Source organism: Rhineura floridana, chromosome 4 (genome assembly GCF_030035675.1).
Source record: "Rhineura floridana isolate rRhiFlo1 chromosome 4, rRhiFlo1.hap2, whole genome shotgun sequence".
NCBI lineage: Eukaryota > Metazoa > Chordata > Lepidosauria > Squamata > Rhineuridae > Rhineura > Rhineura floridana.
The window spans coordinates 164245006-164266676 of record NC_084483.1 but is presented as its reverse complement, the minus strand read 5'-3'; the positions used below and the strand labels follow the sequence as shown (position 1 = coordinate 164266676).

Sequence of the window (21671 nt, the reverse complement as noted above, 5' to 3'; positions counted from 1 at the left end):
CTTAACCAAGAAGACAAAACACTTATTTTGTATCCTCTCCCATATATATTTATTTCCTCAGGACAAACCAGACCTTGTAGCATAGTCTGTCTGAAGGGAAGGAAGAATTGATGTTGCATTCCTTCTTCACAAAGGGTGTATCTACTTCAGCAGAATAAAGTACATGGTTATTCGCCCTTAAGAACACAAACCCTGCTGGATCAGATGTAAGGCCTATCTAGTCCAATTTATTTACTGGAAACCCCTTTTACGTATCTGCCACAGAACTTCTATCCTTTGCAGACGATTCTGGGACTTGTCATAACACATATGTTCAATTCACATGGCATGTTGACAAGACTTCTTGACTATCATCTATGCCCCACTGGGCCCTTCTTCAGGTCTCCCTTTTGGAATTTGGGGGTTGTAGAAGGAACAGAAATTTACCAAGAATTAAGAATCATAAAATGAACATACCAAAAAGCAAGTAACATCAAGCAGCAGGACAGTAGGGACTCCACCAAATGTTACGCCTTGAAGCACAGTACTTCCCTGTGCACTGCTATAGCAGTAGGACCCGTTTGCATGGTCACCTTTTTTAGTCCTATTGAATAAGTAAAGCAGCCGCGAATGTCCAACATCCAGAGACAGGAATGGAATCATGTTGTCTCACTTAGAAAACAAAATGATAGGGCAGTTACAAGAGGAAGTGAAGTATATTACATAGATAATATAGCCCAAGAAAAGTCAGAGAAGATTTGCTCAAGCAAAACCAATTTCAGTAACTGCAACCATGACTTCCCATTATCTAAGACATTTTGCAACAGTTCAATGGAGCAATTAAAACAAACTTCTGTTCTAAAATATCCTTTGGTGGAAGTTTCCTACTTATATGTTCTAACAATCAAGGCCCAAATCATGAAGGGATTAGTATGAAGCAATCAGATTGGAAGAAGGCAGTAGGAGAAAGGATAAGCCTTCCTCTTATATTCTGGAATTTTATATTTTAAAAATAGCTAGTGTTTGGCATACAACAAGATTAAATTTGCCAGTGGTTTTGCATCACAACTGAACCTTTTTAGTAGCATTAGGTCCCCCACAACCTATTTGCCGGATGTGGTTTTGCCATTAGATTGCTGAACTGAAAAACATGAAGCAGCACAGTGCTGGAGAGGCAGGCAGGAGAATAAATCAGACTTGATGCCCCAGCCAGGCCCACTAGTCTTCCTGCTCCTGTCCAATGCATCTTAAGGTATCTGAGCCTACATGTAGTCAACTATACTGTACAGAATTATTAAGATGCAATTCATAAAACTTTTGTCTTATAGGACCTAGGGATTTTAACACTGTGTTCCACAAAGCAGCACTCACCAACATGTAGGTAGAGCCTGAGATTTTCAGGTTAATACATAGGACTGTCACCTTATTTCTTCACAGTTATGAGCTGAATTGTTCTAGATATCATCAACATAGGCAAAATGGCATTCTTGAGGACTTGCCCTACAAAGCCTGTATTTCCTTCCACCAGCCTTCCCTTCAGCATGAGGTGCAAGTGTCTCCAGCCACCTGCTGTCTATACCTGGTTTTCCCACTCTTCCACCCACACCAACTCTTGTTGGTGGAGTTTTCATTCCTCCAACTCCATCCCCCCAGAAATCATCTTCTTGTTGTTTCTCCCGGTGTTGGCACTTTATCAAAGTGAGTAAGAGGAGACATATTCCCCTCACTTTTTTGTTTACTTAGACTATTAGGCAGAGATGATGACAGATCTCTCCCCCCACCCCTGCTGCCTCTTGTATTAAAATGAATGAGACTTGCAATCCTAACCCACTTACCAGAGAGTAAGCCCCATTGAATTCAGTGAGGCTTACTTCTGAGTACACATGGGTAGGATTGCAGTGGGTGGGTGGGAAATGGGATGCTCCTTTGTGATACACACACCCACTGACATCAGGCATGTAGGACCACTCCCAGGAAACATTTCCATTGTATACACCTGGGATTCTCCAGTTTAAATGCTGGCATGAAGCTGGTTTTGTTTATACCACATCAAAATGCAACTTTTCAGAAGGAACCAATGGGTTGCAAGTAATTGTGGATGACATCATGTGTACTTAGATTCAAAGAACAGGGGTGACTGCGTTTTAGGCCAGTAATGTGTCCCTACCCCTACAGAGTAGGAGGGAAAGTGAGGGCAGATAGGAAGGAAAGAGGAGCAATCTGGGAGACTGGGGGCAGGCACAGTGAAGAAAGTGGGATGCCACAGGAAATAGGAGAGAGGTGTATGCTAGAGAAAAAGAGCGAGGGGTTGGGGGAAAGAAGAGTGGCATTCATACAAATATATGCATGTGTTGTGCTGGAATTAGCACTTTCATACCACTAAGAAGCTTGATAATATATAACAGTTCAATTTTTGAATTATTTTTCTCTATTTCCAACTCTTCTTTAGATGTTATATGCCGGGGTGGGCAACCTTTGGCCATCCAGATGTTGATGAGCTACAGTTTTCACCAGCCCCAGCAAGCAGGGCCAATGGCCAGGAATGATGGGAGTTACAGTTCAGCAACATCTGGAGAGCCAAAGATTCCCCAAACCTGTTATGGACTGTTACGCCTACGACCCTTTAAGCGTGAAGGAAACTGGCTCATATCCATCCAGTCACCTATAAGCAACTAAACAGTATTTAAAATTGTAACAGACAACCAAAGACAACAAAGCCATCCATGTACAGGCAAATCACCAAAACATGAATGCTAAGAGAAAATGGTCCAAGCGATTAGTCTACTTAATCTGATGCATTCTTATGAGGAAACTTAAGTTTTCACACATATAATTTTACCTCAGCTTCAGTTGTTATCTCTGTGTATGCCAATGATTCCAAAGACAGCATATACATGAAATTATCCAAATAAAGACATCCATGCAGTATGTTCTTTACAAAATTAATGATTCACTAGTAGACAATAATGCTGGGAAAAACAGAAGGGAGTAGAAAAAGAGGAGGGCCAAACAAGTGATGGATTGATTCCATAAAGGAATCCACAGACCTGAACTTACAAGATCTGAACAGGGTGGTTTTCGACAGATGCTATTGGAGGTCGCTGATTCATAAAGTCACCATAAGTCATAATTGACTTGAAGGCATATAGCAACAACAGTGAAGTTAGGCTAGATTCCTGGGTAGATGCAGTTTCATGGTAATATCTACATGCAAACTGATGGGTGATCTGTTTGGATCAGTAGTTCCCAAACTGTCCTCCCTCCACCCCCACCCCACCCCCCCAATTGCTTGAAAATTGCTGAAGGTCTTGCTGGACCACTTAATACCTAACGTAGCAATTGCACTAGATGCAATATAATTTTTAATTATATTTTTACGGACATGTTGTGGACTACCTGAATGAAGTTCATGGACCACCAGTGGTCCATGGACCACAGTTTGGGAACTCCTGATTTTGATTAAATTTGTTCATAACATGAGATCCCTCAAATGACAAGGGTTAGACTATAACCTTCTCTTAAATAGCAGATATTATTTTAATCCCATAAATTATTTCAAGGGAATAAACCAGAAAGTCACAATTCACAAAGCAAAACTTATTTTAGCCACATCACAGCCCCACAAGAGAAGCAATACAGAACAACAATGCTCTTCCATTTCTGAAATTCTGATTTTCCTGCAAAAGTAATTTCAGGGAAGTCTAAGGCCTGCAGAGGGCAGAAAGGAGCCAGATTCATCACTAGCGGCTGATAATTAACACATAATCTCAACAATTATCAACCTAGCCTAATCTTTCCTCAAAGAAAAGCAGAGTAAGGAATGTTATATATTTACAGATGACAGCCAACAACACTAAGGTTGTGCAACGCAACTGCCTTGGAAGAGGTTCAGAAGTTAGACCACACCCCAAAGTAAGTTCTGATACACTAAGTAAATGTAGGGTCTCTAACCTATGATAAATAATAGTACCGTACAGATTAAGGACCTAAAACTACCCCTCTTTCACCCACCAAAAGTTTAGGGTTGCCATCCCCCACAGGGCTCGGTACTTTAACAGGCACATACTATGCTGAAATTTAACCGGGCCGCTTTCCCCATCACTGCATCTTTTATGGCAGGAAAGCTGTTGAAATACTGCCAATTCCTACAGCTGTTGAGACTCAGAGCTTCTTATGGGGCAAGGCGTGATAGTGAACAGCAGCGCTAAAAAAGTTGTGAAACAAAACTTGGTTTTAAAACATCGGACCTATCAAGATTAGACGTGCATATGACTTTAAAAAAAAAAGGAAACAAGCATTTCAGAGACAACAATTCACCTTGCTGCGTTAACCAAGAAAGGCACCTTCTCTTAAATAAAATGGAAGTCACATAGAGATGAGGAAGAAGACTTGCCTGAAGTCACCGGGCTCGTGTGTGGCAGAAAGAAGAGCCGGGGGGGGATTCAAAAAGGCCCCGGGCACAGTTCAGAGTCTTCCTCTGTCCCTTTCCACTACAGGAGAGCAGGAAGTAGGTGAGAAACAGACTGAGGCGACGCGGAGCTCCCCCCTATTCGGCTAGAAGTGGACTCCACCCTTCCAGGTCCTAGCCGTATGGTGAGCTTGCTCTACCCTGCCTTCCTGCTTTCGAAGGAGAAATTCCGCACGACTAGCTCACCTGCTCCAAGCCTGAGGCAGCACCAAGGGGAAGGGGCAAAGGAGGTCTCCAACAAGCACCTCGTCTTCCCCCCACCTAGTATATGTTGCCTACCTAGTAATATACTTTGCCCTTTCTGTGCCCTCCCCAATTTTTCTCTACTGCCGTTACTGCCAAAGGAGAGTGACTGGTAGACCTGACCGAGATTTTTTTTCCTTGCGCACACGCCTAGCCAGAAATGGTCCGGCCTCCTTCACCTGAGCCGGCAGCTGCCAGCTCTGTGGTGACCGACGGACGCAGGTTTGGTCCCGTCTTCTCGTCTTCCCTGCCAAGTGAAAATAACAGGTGATGTGTAGAGCCGCGCATGCGCCCGCGTTATATGAGCCAGGCCTGAGCTGGCCCAAAGCAAAATCACTCTTCGGTGTGTCTCTGTTGGTGGCTCGCGTCTGTGAGCCTGAGGTAGGCCCGTGCCTCAAAGCGGTCATCACCGTACACGCCCCTGGCTGGAAATTCACATACTTCTACCTACTTTTGTAATGTGAAAATGGAAATAAAGTTGTCTTGCGCTTTTACATTCTTCATAGGTCGAGAAGGAAACAATCTGCCGCTTCAGTGATAACTGGTGCTCAGTGAGTAAACACAACTTTCAAATACTGTAGAAATGCCCCTACAAGCGTGTACAAAGATGCGAGTATCATTTCACAAGGCTTAGATTCTAACATGAGAAACTGGGGAATAAGCCTGTTAGGATCGTATCCTTTCTAATAAATTCCGGTTGAATTGGGTTTGGTTGTTCTACCTAGTGGTGTGGAAAAGTCAACCTGCACATGCTCAAAGGCATTCTAAGGCTGCAAGCCAAACTTCACATACTTGGAAGTAAGCCCCGCTGAATTCAGTAGGACTTGCTTTTGAGTAGATATAGTTATTATTGTGCTGTAATTTGATTAAGGTGATAGAGGTATATAAAAATAAGTAGATAGCCCTCTCCCATAATGCAGGATGTGAAAAGAATAGATAGGACTCTCCCATAATCCTAGAACTCAGGGCCTTCCAATGAAGCGGAGTGTGGGAAGATTCAGGACAGACAAAAGAAAGTTCTTCACACAATGCCTAGTTAAACTATGGAATTTGCTCCCACAAGATGAAGTGACGGCCACCATCCTGAATAGCTTTAAAAGGGATTTAGGCAAATTAATGGAAGGTAAGGCTGTCAATGACTACTAGCCATGATGGCTATGTCCTCCCTCTATTGTCAGAGGCAGTATGCCTCTGAATGCCAGTTGTTGGGAATCATAAGTTGGACGAGTGCTCTTGTACTCAGGTCCTTCTGGGCTTCCAGTAGGCATCTGGTTGGCTGCCCATGTGAGAACAGAATACTGGACTAGACTGGTTTTAGCCTGATTCAGCAGGTTTTCTCTTATATTCTGCGGCCCAGTCAACAGGTTTTGCATATGAACCCTGGTTCAACATTAGCTCAGTGTGATAGAAATGGGGGGAGAGTCTTCTTAAGATTCATAGTCAAAATTTTACTGAAAGAAGATGAGTTAGCTCCAGATTATAAAGAAAAATACATTCAAAGAGTCTTGTGCAGTCTTAAAGACTAATGTATATTGTGGCATAACCTTTCATGACCTAGAGCCCACTTTACCAGATGCATGAAGTGTAAGCCTCAATTGGCAGATGTTTCTGCTGTATATATCCACTCCTCTAGAGTGGCTCAGGCCACCTGAGCAGCCATGGGCAAGCTGCATAGTCCCAAGGAGTCCAGTTGCCCCCCAGCTGGCAGTTGCAGACATGAAGGGGCTGGCTTGTGCACCTGCCCTAGCCAGCTGGAGAGGACTAGCATCAGAGGAAGGCAATGGTAAACCTCCTCTGAATACCTCTTACCATGAAAACCCTATGAATACAACCAAAAAAAGGATTCATAGGCTTGCCATAAATCCGAATTGACTTGAGGGCATATAACAACAAATCACCTGTGAAAAATATTAACACTCAGGAATATTCTGATTGTTCTTCTCAAGTCAGGCTCTGATCCTTCTCCATTCCCCACCCTGTACAAGGGTGTCAATCTCTTTTTCTATCAGGACAGCCTTTAGCAGCAGTGTGGCAGGCAGAAATGCAACAGGTAATGCTTCTCTACTCTGCTTCCATTTTGGTGTTGATATATTTATGGATGGCAGTCGGGTTTCAATTCAAGTGATAGCTGAAAAGTTCTTCACATTATTTCCTTTGCTCATTCCATGACATTTGACACATTGACATTTGCCCACTTTCTGCAGAAACTGGACTTTGTTTTTCTGTTTTATGGGTCTAAAAATGGTACTGTTCCTAATCCCAGTGGTACTATTCCAGTAAAACAATCATTTTCTTTCTTTATATGATATATAAATTACAGAAATCCATTGATTAGATTGAATTATCTTCCCATTTGTAGACACAATCCTTGTACAGTCTTCGGTTAATGTACTCAAGGGCTCAAGCTGGGCCCAGGGAAGGAGGCAGGCAGGTTTTAGCTCTCGCTTTAACCTAGAATGAAAAGCTAGAGAATTACCTTGAAAGGATCATAGTTAAGAGGGTAGGCGATGAACCAGGAAGACCCTGATTCACATTCTTATCTCAGCTATGAACTTACCAGATGGCCTTTTAGGCAAACCACTATCTCGGGTCCAGACCCCCTCATTTTCAAAATGGAAATAATAATACTGCCCTACATTACCTGATTATGGAGAACGGTCATACCTCAGTCACAGGACATCTGCTTTGCATGCAGAAGGACCCAAGTTCAATCCTCAACATCTCTAGGCAGGGCTGGGAGAGGCTCCCTGCCTGAAACCCTGAACAGCCACTGCCTGTCAGTGTGGACAATACTGAGCTAGATGGCCCAATGGTCCAACTCAGTTAAAGGCAGCTTCCCTATGTTCATATGGGATAATGTACATAAAGCACTTTAAAGTGCTGTATAAAACCTAATTATATTGTTGCAATTCACAATAAAAAGTTCTTCCATTAGGGTTTGTAGAGTTTTAAACAGGAGATCTAGTACCAGTATCTTCCCCCTGCAGGACAACAGCAGCCTACGAAAGGGTGCAGTTTGGCTGGGGAAATTGTATGGAGAAGGGGAAAGGGAATGATTAAATATTGCTCCCACCCCTGCTCAAATCAAACTGGAAGCACTGCAGTAAAAACAAACAAACAAATGAAAAACAACAATAGCTAAACCATCAGGAAAGCCAGTTGCATGTTTCCCTGGTAATTTGTGATTTGGCCTTTAATGTCTTGTTATTAAGGATCAAGTGCTACCTTTTCATGAAAGGGAAAGATCCTAGTTAATGACAACTTATAAGGTGCTGTTTTCATTAGGTTAACCGTGTTAAATACCCTTTGGTCATTAGTATAGGAGGATTATAAGCATCTGTTTAAGGTCAGGCTCCATAATGTGTTAAGACTGTGCTCAGTTAACATGGTTCACAAGGAAAAGACTTATTACTTTCTTTTATTTCGCTTTTGGTTGGTGGGTTTTGGCAATCATGCATTTTTTTAAATTATTCATTAAATTTCTTCCTTTTTCCCAAAGATGCCCAGGGTGACATATCAAAATGTTAAAATAACACAATTTAAAATAAAATAAAAACTTATTAAGAACAAAAACAATTAAAACTCATCTCAAACATTTAAAAACATTTAGAATATCTAAAAACATTTTAAAGCACTACATAAGTGATAGTTGCTGGAAATCACAAGTGGGGAGAGAGGTGTTTCACTCCTGCTTGTGGACTTCCCATAGCATCTGGTTAGCCACAGTGAGAAAAGAATGCTGGACTAGATGGGTGTTTGTCTGATTCAGTAGAGCTTTTCTTATGTTTCTTATAGTAGAACCTCTGTAAAATTGTCTGTTTTAATTTTGCCTTTTGTTCTTGTGCATTTTTTAAAAATCATAGCAATTGTGTGCTTGAGCATACAAAGCTGCCAGGCATTCCCTGCCACACGTTAGTTCAGTTTTCACCTGCATGTCCACACCACACAGATATGTTTTAATATTGATAGTGATTTAAAGCAGTGCCGGGAGAAATAAGAGGCTGCATCTCCTGTGCCACCAGATCAAGTATGAATAGTGCTACCAGAATCCATACCACAATACAGAGTGCTATGAAAAGTATTCTTTAGCTATGTACTCCTTTTTTATTTTCCATGTACTGAGGTGCTTTGGCAAAATCACAAAAATACATACATAGACTTTCTAGTAATTACTAGTAAAATTACACTAATATCCTCCTAAACTTTGGGTTCATACATGGGTTTTTAATCCTATAAATGCTAATGTATCTCTAGACCAAATCTGTAGTTAATATGGTACTTTGTAGTAGTACTGAGATACATTTATATTTTTTATTGTTTAGTTATCCCAGGATTGCAAAAGATTGACAGGGTTTGCTTTGTAAAAGGTAACATTGCTTGCAGTGGTTAGTATCTCCCTGTGTTTGTTCTTTGTTTCTTTCCATAAATGTGTAGACAGACCTTTAAAACTATTATTTATGTATTTATATAAAATATTTATGAATTTACAACCAATAAAAAATAGCATACATCATAAATAAAACAGTAGACTATTAAAAGTGATCAGATAAAATTAAAGTTCCAGAAATGCTTGCTGAAATAAAAATGTTTTCACAGCATGCCGAAATCCATACCATGTCAGCATCTGCTTCACCACCTCTGGGAGTGTGTCCTATAATGCAGGGGCTAGTGCACTGAATGTTTTCAACTGAGTATAATGAGGTTTGATTTCTGGAGCATGAGGCATCCCTAAAACCTCAGCTCTTGATCATCTCAGTGATCTAGGTGGCCTATAGGGAATGAGATGCGCTTTAAGGTACCCTGCTCCCATGTTTGGGGGGGCTTTGTAAACTAGTACAAACAAGCACCTTGAATCTGGCCTGGTAGCATAGGCAGCCAGTGCAGGCCCCGCAACTAGGATTGCCAGGTTCAGGGCTTGAGACTGATCCTGTATCTTGAGGAGAAGAGAAAGTCATCCAAGTGCAGGTGTTCTTGGGGGAAGGGAGAATTCCACCTTGTGGTTTTTCCTATTATGGTGTTGCAAGAACACCTGCACTTGGCTGACTTTCTCTTCTCCTCAAGATACAGGATCAGGCCCTGAACCTGGCAACCCTGCCTGCAACCCAAGTGTTACATGCTGTTAGAAAGTTACTTCTGTCAGTAGTTGAGCTGCCACATTCTGCACCAGCGAAAGGTTCCAGTCCAAACCCAAGGGTAGCCCCACATAAAGCACGTTGCAGTAATCAAGACTTAAGACAACCAAAACATGGATTACTGTGTGTAAGCTATCCCAGTCCAGGAATGGCTATAGCTTTCTCACAGCTGGAGCTGGTAAAAGGCACTCCTAGCCACTGAAGACATCTCCAGTGACTGGATCTAGTAGGAGCCCCCCCTGAATACAAACTTTAGAGGGAGTGCAAGCCCATCCACAGAAGAGAAGACTAATCTGCCAGACCTGGAAACCGCCCAACCATAATGTCTGTGTCTTGCTAGGATTCAAACTCATCCTTGCTAGGATTCAAACCATCCCACCGCTGAGTGCAGGCACTGATCCAAGTCTTTTATGGCCACTCGCAATTCAAATGTTACAGAGAAATAAGAGCTGAATGTCATCAGAATACTGAAGATGCCTAGGTCCAAATCCCCTAATGACTGTTCCCAACAGTTTCATATAGATGTTGAATAGCACTGGGGACAAAATAGTGCCCTGCTCAGCCCACAGCACAAGCTCAAGGTTACAAGAAATAACAAGTAATTCCAGCAGCACATTTACCTTCCATCTGTCCCCACTTTGTTTTTGTTTTACTCTGTTCTTCTGGTAGCAAAAGCAGCATCCATTCACTAGTTAGCAAGCATTTTTCACTTCTGGAGATAAATGAAAACTTAGTGCCAGGATATGTGACACAGGCCAGGAAATGTGGAAATCCATCTAACCATTTCATTTATTTATTACTTGATTTATATCCCACACTCCCAGCAGGAGCCCAGGCAGGCGTTTTATTCTGAATATTCCTTATCCCCCTTGGGCAGGACTTTATCACCCAAGGAAACTAAATGTGCAAGTGCTTACATTTACATGCATGACTTTTCATATGTATTTTATTTTATTTATTTATTTATTTATTAAATTTATATACCGCCCGACTAGCAATAGCTCTCTGGGCGGTGAACATAAAATAGTATAAAAATACAATGAATAACAAAATAATACTAAAATACAATCATCAATCCAATACAATAAACATTTTAAAAAGTAAATCAGTGTAACTTAAAATGCTTCAGAGAATAGGAAGGTTTTGACCTGGCACCGGAAGGAGAGCAGAGTCGGCGCCAGGCGTACTTCCTCGGGGAGACTGTTCCATAGTTCGGGGGCCACCACTGAGAAGGCCCTAGATCTTGTCATCACCCTCCGGGCCTCCCTGTGAGTTGGAACCCGGAGGAGGGCCTTCGTAGCAGAACGTAGTGCACGGGCCGGTTCATATCGGAAGAGGCGTTCCGCAAGGTATCGTGGTCCCGCACCGTATAAGGCTTTATAGGTTAATACCAACACTTTGAATCTGGCCCGGAAACATATTGGCAACCAGTGCAAGCTGGCCAGAACAGGTGTTATATGCTCGGACCGCTTGGTCCTTGTCAGCAATCTGGCCGCCGCATTTTGCACTAGTTGTAGCTTCCGTACTGTCTTCAAAGGTAGCCCTACGTAAAGCGCATTACAGTAATCCAAACGTGAGGTTACCAGAGCATGTACCACTGATGTAAGGTCCTCTTTACTCAAATAGGGACGTAGCTGGGCTACCAACCGAAGTTGGTAAAACGCATTCCTAACCACCGAGGCTACTTGAGCCTCAAGTGAGAGGGAAGAGTCTAAAAAGACTCCCAGACTACGAACCCGGTCCTTTAGGGGACCGAGTGTAACCCCATCCAGGACAGGGTATATATCCACCATCCAATCAGAGAACCCGTCCACCAACAGCATCTCAGTCTTGTCTGGATTGAGCTTCAGTTTGTTAACTCTCATCCAGTCCATTGTCGCGGCCAGGCAACGGTTCAGCAAATCGACAGCCTCACCTGAAGAAGATGAAAAGGAGAAGTAGAGCTGCGTGTCATCAGCATACTGATGACAACGCACTCCAAAACTCCTGATGACCTCTCCCAACGGCTTCATGTAGATATTAAAAAGCAGGGGGGACAAAACTGACCCCTGCGGGACCCCATATTGGAGAGCCCGCGGTGTTGAGCAATGTTCCCCAAGCACTACCTTCTGGAGACGACCCGCCAAGTAGGAGCGGAACCACTGCCAAGCAGTACCTCCAACTCCCAACTCCGCGAGCCTCTCCAGAAGGATACCATGGTCGATGGTATCAAAAGCCGCTGAGAGATCAAGGAGAATCAACAGAGTTACACTCCCTCTGTCTCTTTCCCGACATAGGTCATCGTACAGGGCGACCAAGGCTGTCTCAGTGCCAAAACTGGGCCTAAAACCCGATTGAAATGGATCTAGATAATCAGTTTCATCCAATAGCGCCTGGAGCTGGCCAGCAACCACCCGTTCCAAGACCTTGCCCAGGAATGGAACATTCGCCACTGGCCTGTAGCTGTTAAAATTGTCTGGGTCCAAGGAAGGCTTTTTCAGGAGTGGTCTCACCACTGCCTCTTTCAGACAGCCCGGGACCACTCCCTCTCGTAAAGAGGCATTTATCACTTCCTTGGCCCAGCTACCTGTTCCATTCCTGCTAGTTTTAGATTATTAGACACCAGTACATCCAAATTTCAGAAAAACCTCAGCTTTCCATTTATCCTTCTCAGCAGGATTTTCCTCTATGGGTCAACTGCCCTGTAGGGTGTACATATCCTCAGCATTTTGGGCAGCAGGTGGTATAAAGAGTTACTACTTACGTAATTTCTCCCTGTAGTTACAGCATTTCCACTACAGACATTTTGTTTTTCTGAGTGGTGAAAGTAAATCAGTGGCCAGATTAGCTGTTAAATGCTTTCCTGTTGAAACTCTAATTAATAGATATAATTCACTTTCTTGACACTTTTCTTTGCTTCCAGATCTTTTTGAAGATCTCTTCACACATTAAGCCTTTTAGATGTAAACTTCATGTGTACGTTCATAGCATAAAGTGAGAATATTACAAATGTGTTTTCAGATACGTATCATACAAGTACACTCTTCGTCAAGTGTACAGTCATTGCAACAAAATCTCAACTTTCATCTAGCATTCAAAGGTTGTAAGCGACTACTGTAAATGCCTTGATGTGATCACATTCTTCTCTTTGGCTCTGAGTATGTTCATACTGATAGAACTAGAGAAAGAATTTAAAGAGGTTACAATTTTTTCTTGTTATGTCTGGTCAAAAACTCTTTCAGGCCATTTTGTATAGTACTATTCAAATAATAGATAACAAAAGCAAAATCCAATAGACTTCTGCACAGACTCCCTTTGAGCTGGCTGAAGCTGGTCTGAGCTGCAGCATAATGTCAGCATATAGGAATGACTGACTTAGATCTGCACAGTGTTTGAAGAGTGCAAAAATCTGATCCCGCACTGAACAGGATACACTGCAAAGGTCTCTTGGCCTAAAGCAGCTATATTTCATTTTGTTCAGTTCACTTAGATGTTGTAAGGAACAGTTTCTATGAAATTTCATATGATCCAGAAGTGATATTATATAGCTAAGCATGAGCTTGAGCTATTATCATTCCCTCTAATAGCAAACTCAGGTAGTTGAGTGCCTATCAGTTTGGAAGCAAGATGAGGCCACCCCAAAATAAGGTGGTGGTCTCTACATATTCAGAAGATGTCCTAGGTTATATATGAATGCAGTACCTAAGCTTATGAATTAAAATATAATTACATTTTTTTTAAAAACTCCAAAACTGTCGCAGGAACTTTTGGGCTTTGTGCAGTTCATTTCTTTTCACTGTCTTTTACTATGGATGTACCTGAAGAAACCTTTTTTTGTTGATTTTGGCATCTCTCGCTAATCTCAGCTCATTCTCAGCTTTAACATTCCTGGCGCCATCCTTGCAATTTTGTGCTACCTGTCTGTACTGTTCCTTTGTGGCCTGGCCTTCCTTTTCCTTCTTGTATGTGTCCTTTTTTGTTTTCAGGTCATCTCTAAGCTTTCTGTGAAGCCACATTGGCATCTTCTGCTGTCTTTCCCCTTTTTTCCGTCTTGGAATTGTTTGCCATTGTGTCTTTAGAATTTCCTCTTTTAGAAATTCCCACCCATCTTGGACTCCTTTTCTCATTAAGGTCGCTTGCCATGGAACCTTACCATTGTTCTGAGTTTATTAAAATCAGCTTTCCTGAAGTCCAGGGTATGCATATGGCTACTCTCAGCTTTTGCTTCCTTTAAAATCAAGAACTCTAGTATAGCGTGGTCACTTTTCCCCAGAGTTCCTGTAACTGCCACTTCATCCACCAAGTCATCTCTGTTGGTTAGAATCAAGTCAAGGATAGCTGATCCTCTAGTTGCTTCCTCTACTTTCTGTAGGAGAATGTTACCACCAACACAAGTCAGGAATTTCTTGAAGGGGCCACGTTTGGCAGAATTTGTCTCCCAACAGATATCTGGGTAATTGAAGTCCCCCATTACTACTCATCATGCCTCCTCGAAACATTGGCAATTTGCTCTGTAAAAGTTTCATTCTTGTCTTCTCCTTGGTCAGTGTAGTTGTTGTTATGTGCCTTCAAGTCGATTATGACTTATGGCGACCCTATGAATCAGCGACTTCCAATAGCATCTGTCATGAACCACCCTGTTCAGATCTTGTAAGTTCAAGTCTGTAGCTTCCATTATGGAATCAATCCATCTCTTGTTTGGTCTTCCTCTTTTTCTGTTCCCTTCTGTTTTTCCCAGCATTATTGTCTTTTCTAGTGAATCATGTCTTCTCATGATGTGTCCAAAGTATGATAACCTCAGTTTCATCATTTAGCTTCTAGTGACAGTTCTAGTTTAATGTTCTAACCCAATTATTTGTCTTTTTCACAGTCCATGGTATGCACAAAGCTCTCCTCCAGCACCACATTTCAAATTAGTTGATCTTTCTCTTATCTGCTTTTTTAACTGTCCAACTTTCACATCCATACATAGAGATTGGGAATACCATGATCTGAATGATCCTGACTTTAGTGTTCAGTGATACATCTTTGCATTTGAGGACGTTCTCTAGTTCTCTCATAGCTACCCTCCCCAGTCTTAGCCGCCTTCTGATTTCTTGATTTGTCTTCATTTTGGTTAATGACTGTGCCGAGGTATTGATAATCCTTGAGAAGTTCAATGTCCTCATTGTCAACTTTAAAGTTACATAAATCTTCTGTTGTCATTACTTTGGTCTTTTTGACATTCAGCTGTAGTCCTGCTTTTGTGCTTTCCTCTTTAACTTTCACCAGCATTCGTTTCAAATTATTATAGGTTTCTGCAAGTAGTATGGTATCATCTGCATAGCTTAAATTATTGATATTTCTCCCTCCAATTTTCACACCTCCGTCATCTTGGTCCAATCCTGCTTTCCGTATGCTATGTTCTGCGTATAGGTTAAACAAATAGGGTGATAAAGTACAACCCTGTCTCACACCCTTTCTGATGGGGAACCAATCGGTTTCTCCATATTCTGTCCTTACAGTAGCCTCTTGTCCAGAGTATAGGTTGCGTATCAGGACAATCAGATGCTGTGGCACCCCATTACTTTTAAAGCATTCCATAGTTTTCATGATCTACACAGTCAAAGGCTTTGCTGTAATCTATAAAGCACAGGGTGATTTTCTTCTGAAATTCCTTGGTCTGTTCCATTATCCAATGTATGTTCGCGATTTGATCTCTGGTGCCTCTTCCCTTTCTAAATCCACTTTGGACATCTGGCATTTCTCGCTCCATATATGGTAAGAGCCTTTGTTGTAGAATCTTGAGCATTACTTTCCTTTCATGGGATATTAAGGCAATAGTTCAATAATTACTGGATTCCCTGGGATCCCCTCTCTTTGGAATTGGGATGTATATTGAATGCTTCCAGTCTGTGGGCCATTGTTCAGTTTTCCATATTTGTTGACATATTTTTGTCAAAATATGGACAGATTCAGTCTCAGTAGCTTGCAGCAACTCTATTGGTATGCCATCTGTTCCTGGTGATTTGTTTCTTCCAAGTATTTTAAGAGCAGCTTTCACCTCACATTCTAAAATTTCTGGTTCTTCATCATACTTTTCCTCCATGAATGAATATGTCATCCTGGCATCTCTTTTAGAGTTATTCAGTATATTGCTTCCATCTTCCTTTTATTTCATCTCAGTCAGTCAGTGTGTCCCCCTGTGGATTACGCAACATCCCTACTCTTGGTTTAGATTTCCCTTTCATTTCTCTAATCTTTTGGAATAGGGCTCTTGTTCTTCCCTTTTTGTTGTCCTCTTCAATTTCCATACAATAACTATTGTAATAGTTCTCTTTGTCCCTACATACTAGTCGCTGTATTGTTGCATTTAGGGCTCTGACCATGTTTCCATCTCCTTTTGCTTTTGCTTTCCTTCTCTCTTTAACCATTTTAGAGTTTCTTCAGTCATCCATTGAGGTCTTTCTTTCTTTTTAACTAGAGGTACTGTCTTTTTGCATTCTTCCCTGATAATGTCTCTGACCTCAGTCCATAGTTCTTTTGGTTCTCTGTCAACTAAGTTTAAAGCCTCAAACCTGTTCCTTATTTGATCTTTATATTCTTCTGGGATGTTATTTAAATTGCATTTTGGCATTATGGTTGCTTTGTCTTTTTGGTTGCTCAAAAGATGTGTTAGTAAGAAACAAATTATTGGCTTCACAGAATTCAATAAGTCTTTCTCCTGCTTTATTTCTGTCTCCTAAGCCCCATTTCCTCACAATTCCTAGTTCTTCTCTGTTTCCTACTTTTTCGTTCCAGTCCCCCATGATTATCAGCATATCTTGTTTTGGTGTGCGATCAATTTCTTCCTGTACATCTGCATAAAATCTTTCCAATTCCTCTTCTTCTGCATTTGCCGTTGGAGCGTAGACTTGGATGATGGTTATATTAATAGGTTTCCCATTTAATCGCATTGATATCACTCACTCAGACCTTGCATTGTAGCTCTTAATTGCTTTTGCTACATTACTTTTTACTATTAAACCAACCCCATTTCTTCTTAATTTCTCATTTCCTGCATAAAATATTTTGTAGTTGCCTGATTGAAAATGTCCCATTCCTATCCATTTTAATTCACTCACACCAAGTATTGTAATGTTGATATGTTACATTTCTTGCTTGACAATTTCTAACTTTCCCTGGTTCATGCATCTCACATTCCATGTTCCTATTATGTACGTTGTAGAACTCCGTACTCTCCTTTCACATCTGTGCACATCAGCCGCTGGGCTTCCTTTCAGCTTTCACCCAGCTGTGTCATTAGTCACAGTGCTACTCGTACTTGTCCTTTGTTCTTCCCCAGTAGCTCGTTGAGTGCCTTCTGACCTGAGGGGTCTCATCTTCCAGCACTATCTGTTGCATTTTGGATACTCTGTTCATAGGGTTTTTGTGGCAAGAGGTATTCAGAGGTGGTTTACCATTGCCTTCCTCTGAGTTTGGATGCATCTTAGTTTGGTGTTTCAGCTTTGACCATTCCGCCTTGGGTGCCACTGCTAGGAGTCTAGCCTCTTGGTCTAGACCCCTGACGGCATTGCTCTCAGCTTCTTTGACACTCTCAAACCCCCTCACCACATTAAGGTGTGCATCCTAGAGGGGGTCTTTGGTCATTGGTAGACTCCAACTACCATGTTCCTTTTATTCCTTGCCCCATTTATTTTAATCCATATATGCTCAGTGGAGCTATCAGCTCATCCTCCTGTATTTCTGTGCAAGGATATATATTTTTAGCATATAGCATGATTCCACCTTCCTCTCTATTCCTTCTGTTCTTTTTGAACAAGTTACATCCTTAAATTGCTGTATTCCAGTTATGAGAGTCATCCCACCAAGTTTCAGTTATACCTATCAAGTCATGTTTACTCTGCTGTATTAAGAGTTCAAGTTCCTCCTGTTTGTTTCCCATCCTCTGGGCATTAGCATATAGACATCGAAGACCATGTGATTTACGGCCTGGCTTCCTTCCTACATTTTTATGAAGGGTATTACTGGGCCCCATTAGAGCCCTTCCTGCAGTTCCTCTTACTGTACGTAAGCCTTTGTTAGTAGTTACTGCCAACTTTACATCTCCCTCCCACTAAGGATTCAGAAAAGTTCCCTCCTCCCAATCTATAGCCGTGCTGTCTGTGCTCAGGCTCAAACTGGAAGGCAGCCCCAAATCCAAAGTGTTTATCTGTATATAGCTTGGCAATATCAAAAAGGCTTCACTTGGGTGCAGGGCTTTATTAAGGAATTTTCACTGAGAGGGGAATGAACTCGAAAGGGCACTTTAAAATCATGTGAAAGGACACTTTTAATCTTCATTCTAAATAATTAAACACATTTATTTAAATAAAGAAATGTCATGAAATATGTATTTTAATTGTAAATGATTGCAATTTAAAGAAATTTTGGAGTTAAATTTTAACTAAAAATGGCCAGACCTCCAAAAGAATTTTTTAACACAATCCTGCTCAGCATAAATCTCTGGATCAGGTTGAAATTGTCTCCTGTCTCTAGTTGAAAGGAAACAGACAGCAGCAGGCTGGGTATCATAATAGCCTGTCCCGATCACATTCAGAGCTATGTTTAGCTGTGCATTCACTGTTTGTGTTGTCATATTTGTTCATGTGTTATCCACTATAAATTATGCAAGAACACAATTCTTTCAGGTTGCATTGAGTGTGGTGAGAGAGTTGCCATTGCTGCCAAAAGTGTTTGCACCATGCCAGAAGTTATGGGCAATAGCTGGTGAAGATGCACAGATATTGAACACCCTAAATCACTGCCACGTGAAAGATGACGCACTTCAGAAATAATTGGCCACTGTTCACCTGCTTCATCTGTAAATGCACCATTTTTTCATGGGAAGACTCTGGCAGACAATACCAATCCTGTCTTCACAAACTGTGTGAGTGACTGTGTTGATAGTAGATCTTTGATATCAGACAGTATGGTATCCTGTTCAGTATGAAGGCATTCTGCTAAAAAAGTTTCTCCTGCTTGCACACTTTCCAAATGAATCGCATATGTATTTCATCTGTTGGTTGTAACAAACTTGTCTTCTGCTGTTAACATGACTACCAATGTTAAATTTGGATTTTGATTCATGTTTCCTAGGGAAAGGTCCTTTCTTCATTATTTGCAGCTTTCTGATTGCAGAATCTCTGCAAGCAAATATGGCAGGAAGAATAAGGTCATCCCGTTGCAGATTTTTCTGTAGAACTATATAAATCTTCAGATATCTCCCATAAGTTCTGTTAGCCAAATTTGCTTATCTTCCCATGTTTTCAGAAAACCATGGGCTTCTGCTTTTCCTTTTTTATCTCCAGTCTCCTCAAGATTTTTCCACACTTTCTGGCAACCAGGCATGTTGTACAACACTATATCAATGAAGTGGACCTGATGCTGTGTAAATTTTACATCATGATGTTGTGGAAACTGTTTTGCTTCAGGAAAGACAGAATGTAGTAGCTTTGTTTTATTCTTTGATGTGTGCAAGTAGGTGTTTAAAGCTAATAGGTTAGCCTTCCAAATCTTCAGTTCTGGAACTGTAACAACGATGGATTCTGCAGCAAGGTCTGATCGGTGTGCACATCACCAAAAAGTCAAAATTTCTCTTGTGTACTGGTCACTAAGAAGTTTCCAGAGACCAGAGTTTTTCCATGTGTTTGCTGATTCTCCATCTGTAGTAATTCCAGTCAAGTTTCTTCTCATTAGAACCACATATTTTCAGAGCTTCATTCACTCTTTCAAGCAAACCTTTTGCTCCATTCTGCTCTGGCAAATGCATTAGTAGGAAAAGAGTTCTCAGATTTCCATTTGGCACTGCAATTCTGCAACTAATAAATTTGTTATCTTCCATTTGTTTGCTGACACTGCCACAAATCTGAATACTGAATACTAAACAAGATCGGCCACACAAGGCCTTCTCTCAGTCCCGCCAACCAAATCAGCTAAGTTGGCGGGAACTAGAGAGAGGGCCTTTTCAGTGGCGGCCCCCACCCTCTGGAACTCCCTCCCACAAGATCTTCGGCACGCCTCTTCCCTGAATATGTTCCGCAAGGCCTTAAAGACCTGGCTTTTTCAACAGGCTTTTGGGACTTCTGGGGAGGCTTAATGTTCTTATGATCGAAATGCCTCCTACCCTGTATTGTTGTTATCATAATTTATAATTTATATTGTTATATTGTATTTTATTGTATTGTATTTTGCTGTATTTTACTATATGTACGTCGCCTAGAGTGGCCATTGGCCAGATAGGCGACACATAAATTAAATTTTATTATTATTATTATTAAACATTTATCAAACATTTTTCTAATTCTTTTTAATTCAATGGCATTGATACACTCCAACATTTCTCTGTAATAAACAGGATCCTTGTACTATAGATCAGAAGCTGCAGGACTAAATGCTGGTAGTTCAGCATCAGGTCCGTCATCATGCATAAGACACACTAAGAGGTTGGCAGCAAGAGCGGTCAAGGATCTGGATGGCCTGGAATATGCAGGCATGGTCTCACAAAGGCAATCATTGTATACATTATATGCCAAAATGACCAGAAATTTGATATTTTCTTCATTTTGTGCCTTCAGTATTTTCAGCCATGGATGTTTATCACTGCCTTTCTCCAAGTGCAGCACCACTGTCTGCTGAACTTTTACTGCCTCATGAACTTTTGAGTCAAGGTGCTTCACAATTCTTTTTAATCATTCTTCTCCATCAGCTCTCACACCACTTTTAGTTGGTGGTGGTTGTTGTGTGCCTTGAAGTCAATTACAACTTATGGCGACCCCCAGCGACCTCCAACAGCATCTGTTATAAAACACCCCGTTCAGATCTTGTAAGTTCAGATCTGTGGCTTCCTTTATGAAATCAATTCATCTCTTGTTTGGCCTCTATTTCTACTCCCTTCTGTTTTTCCCTGCATTATTGTCTTTTCGTGAATCATGTGTTCTCATTATGTGTCCAAAGTATGGACACATAATTGGTATAGTACCATTCTTTGAGTACTTCTTTGCTTCCTCTATATATTCTCGACACAGTCTACAGGCAACATGCACACGTGTTTTCCCATTCTTTTAAAGCTCAAACTGGAGAGTGAGAGTCCAGAAGAACAATAGAGTTCCCCAGGCCAAAGCTTTCTTCTCTCCACATAACCTTGATTCTTCATTTACTGTTCTCCAATCCTCCTACCTCAACGGCAGGATGAGAAAGGCAAGGAGTCCCAGAAGGGCAGCTTTATGGGCAGGCCCTCCCAGAGGTAGAAAGAGGCCTGGGCCACTACCATTTTTTGAGGCTCCTAGTATATTAAAAAATGAAGAAATACCAAAACAGGATTACAGGATTAAATTTGGGGTCCTCCGTGAATGTGAGGCCAGGGCGAAATGGCCCTCCTTGCCCCCCTGTAACAGGCCCTGCTTATGAGAAATTCCTGACTCAGCCAGTTTTATTATATTATTATGAACAGTAGTTCTCACCTAGGTTTCTTTTGTTAAGCAGACTAGCAGTTTGCTCAGTTATCTGCTGGTCGATGGGCAATTGATCATGGTATAGGCAAATTAGAACAGATCCTCTCCACAGTTTGGACACACAAGAGCTTGAAAGCCTCCTTAAAGTAACAGATCAAGTTAAGTTATATGGTTTACCTAGCAACAGGAGGCTTTGCTTCAAAATGGATGACAAATCATTAATCACACAGTCTAGAGGAAAACATGAACAGCATCTAAATCTGCATTTTGTTCTCCCCAAATATAAACCAGGGAGAAGCAGAATTAAAAGGGCACTGACTGGGGGGGGGTTCATGAGGACTGGGGGGATTCCCCCCCCCAGTTTGTATGTTAAAAAATGACCTGCTTGGGTGGAATAGA

At 41.5% G+C, this 21671-nt stretch overlaps 2 protein-coding genes across 11 annotated transcripts in view; one reads left to right on the top strand and one right to left on the bottom strand.

Annotated features, from left to right (window-relative positions):
* Window positions 1-4973, bottom strand: part of TMEM63A (transmembrane protein 63A) — a 59150-nt gene extending 54177 nt beyond the window's left edge. Inside the window, exons 1-3 of one of the 9 annotated variants that reach the window (XM_061625057.1) lie at window positions 4634-4972; window positions 4297-4469; window positions 457-651 (exon numbers count right to left, since the gene is read on the bottom strand). In XM_061625057.1, coding sequence (XP_061481041.1) covers window positions 457-642 — 186 coding nt within the window. In that variant the 5' untranslated portion in view covers window positions 643-651; window positions 4297-4469; window positions 4634-4972. Of the gene's footprint in view, window positions 1-456; window positions 652-2818; window positions 2844-3990; window positions 4086-4296 lie in introns of those variants that run through there. The other 8 variants (XM_061625061.1, XM_061625062.1, XM_061625063.1 and 5 more) reach the window with 8 other exon arrangements.
* LOC133383761 (left-right determination factor 1-like) overlaps window positions 3777-21671 on the top strand; it is a 54899-nt gene continuing 37004 nt past the window's right edge. Inside the window, exons 1-2 of one of the 2 annotated variants that reach the window (XM_061625067.1) lie at window positions 4146-5071; window positions 5197-5241. The gene's annotated coding sequence lies outside the window, so the exon portion shown is untranslated. Of the gene's footprint in view, window positions 3892-4145; window positions 5072-5196; window positions 5242-21671 lie in introns of those variants that run through there. The other variant, XM_061625068.1, reaches the window with a different exon arrangement.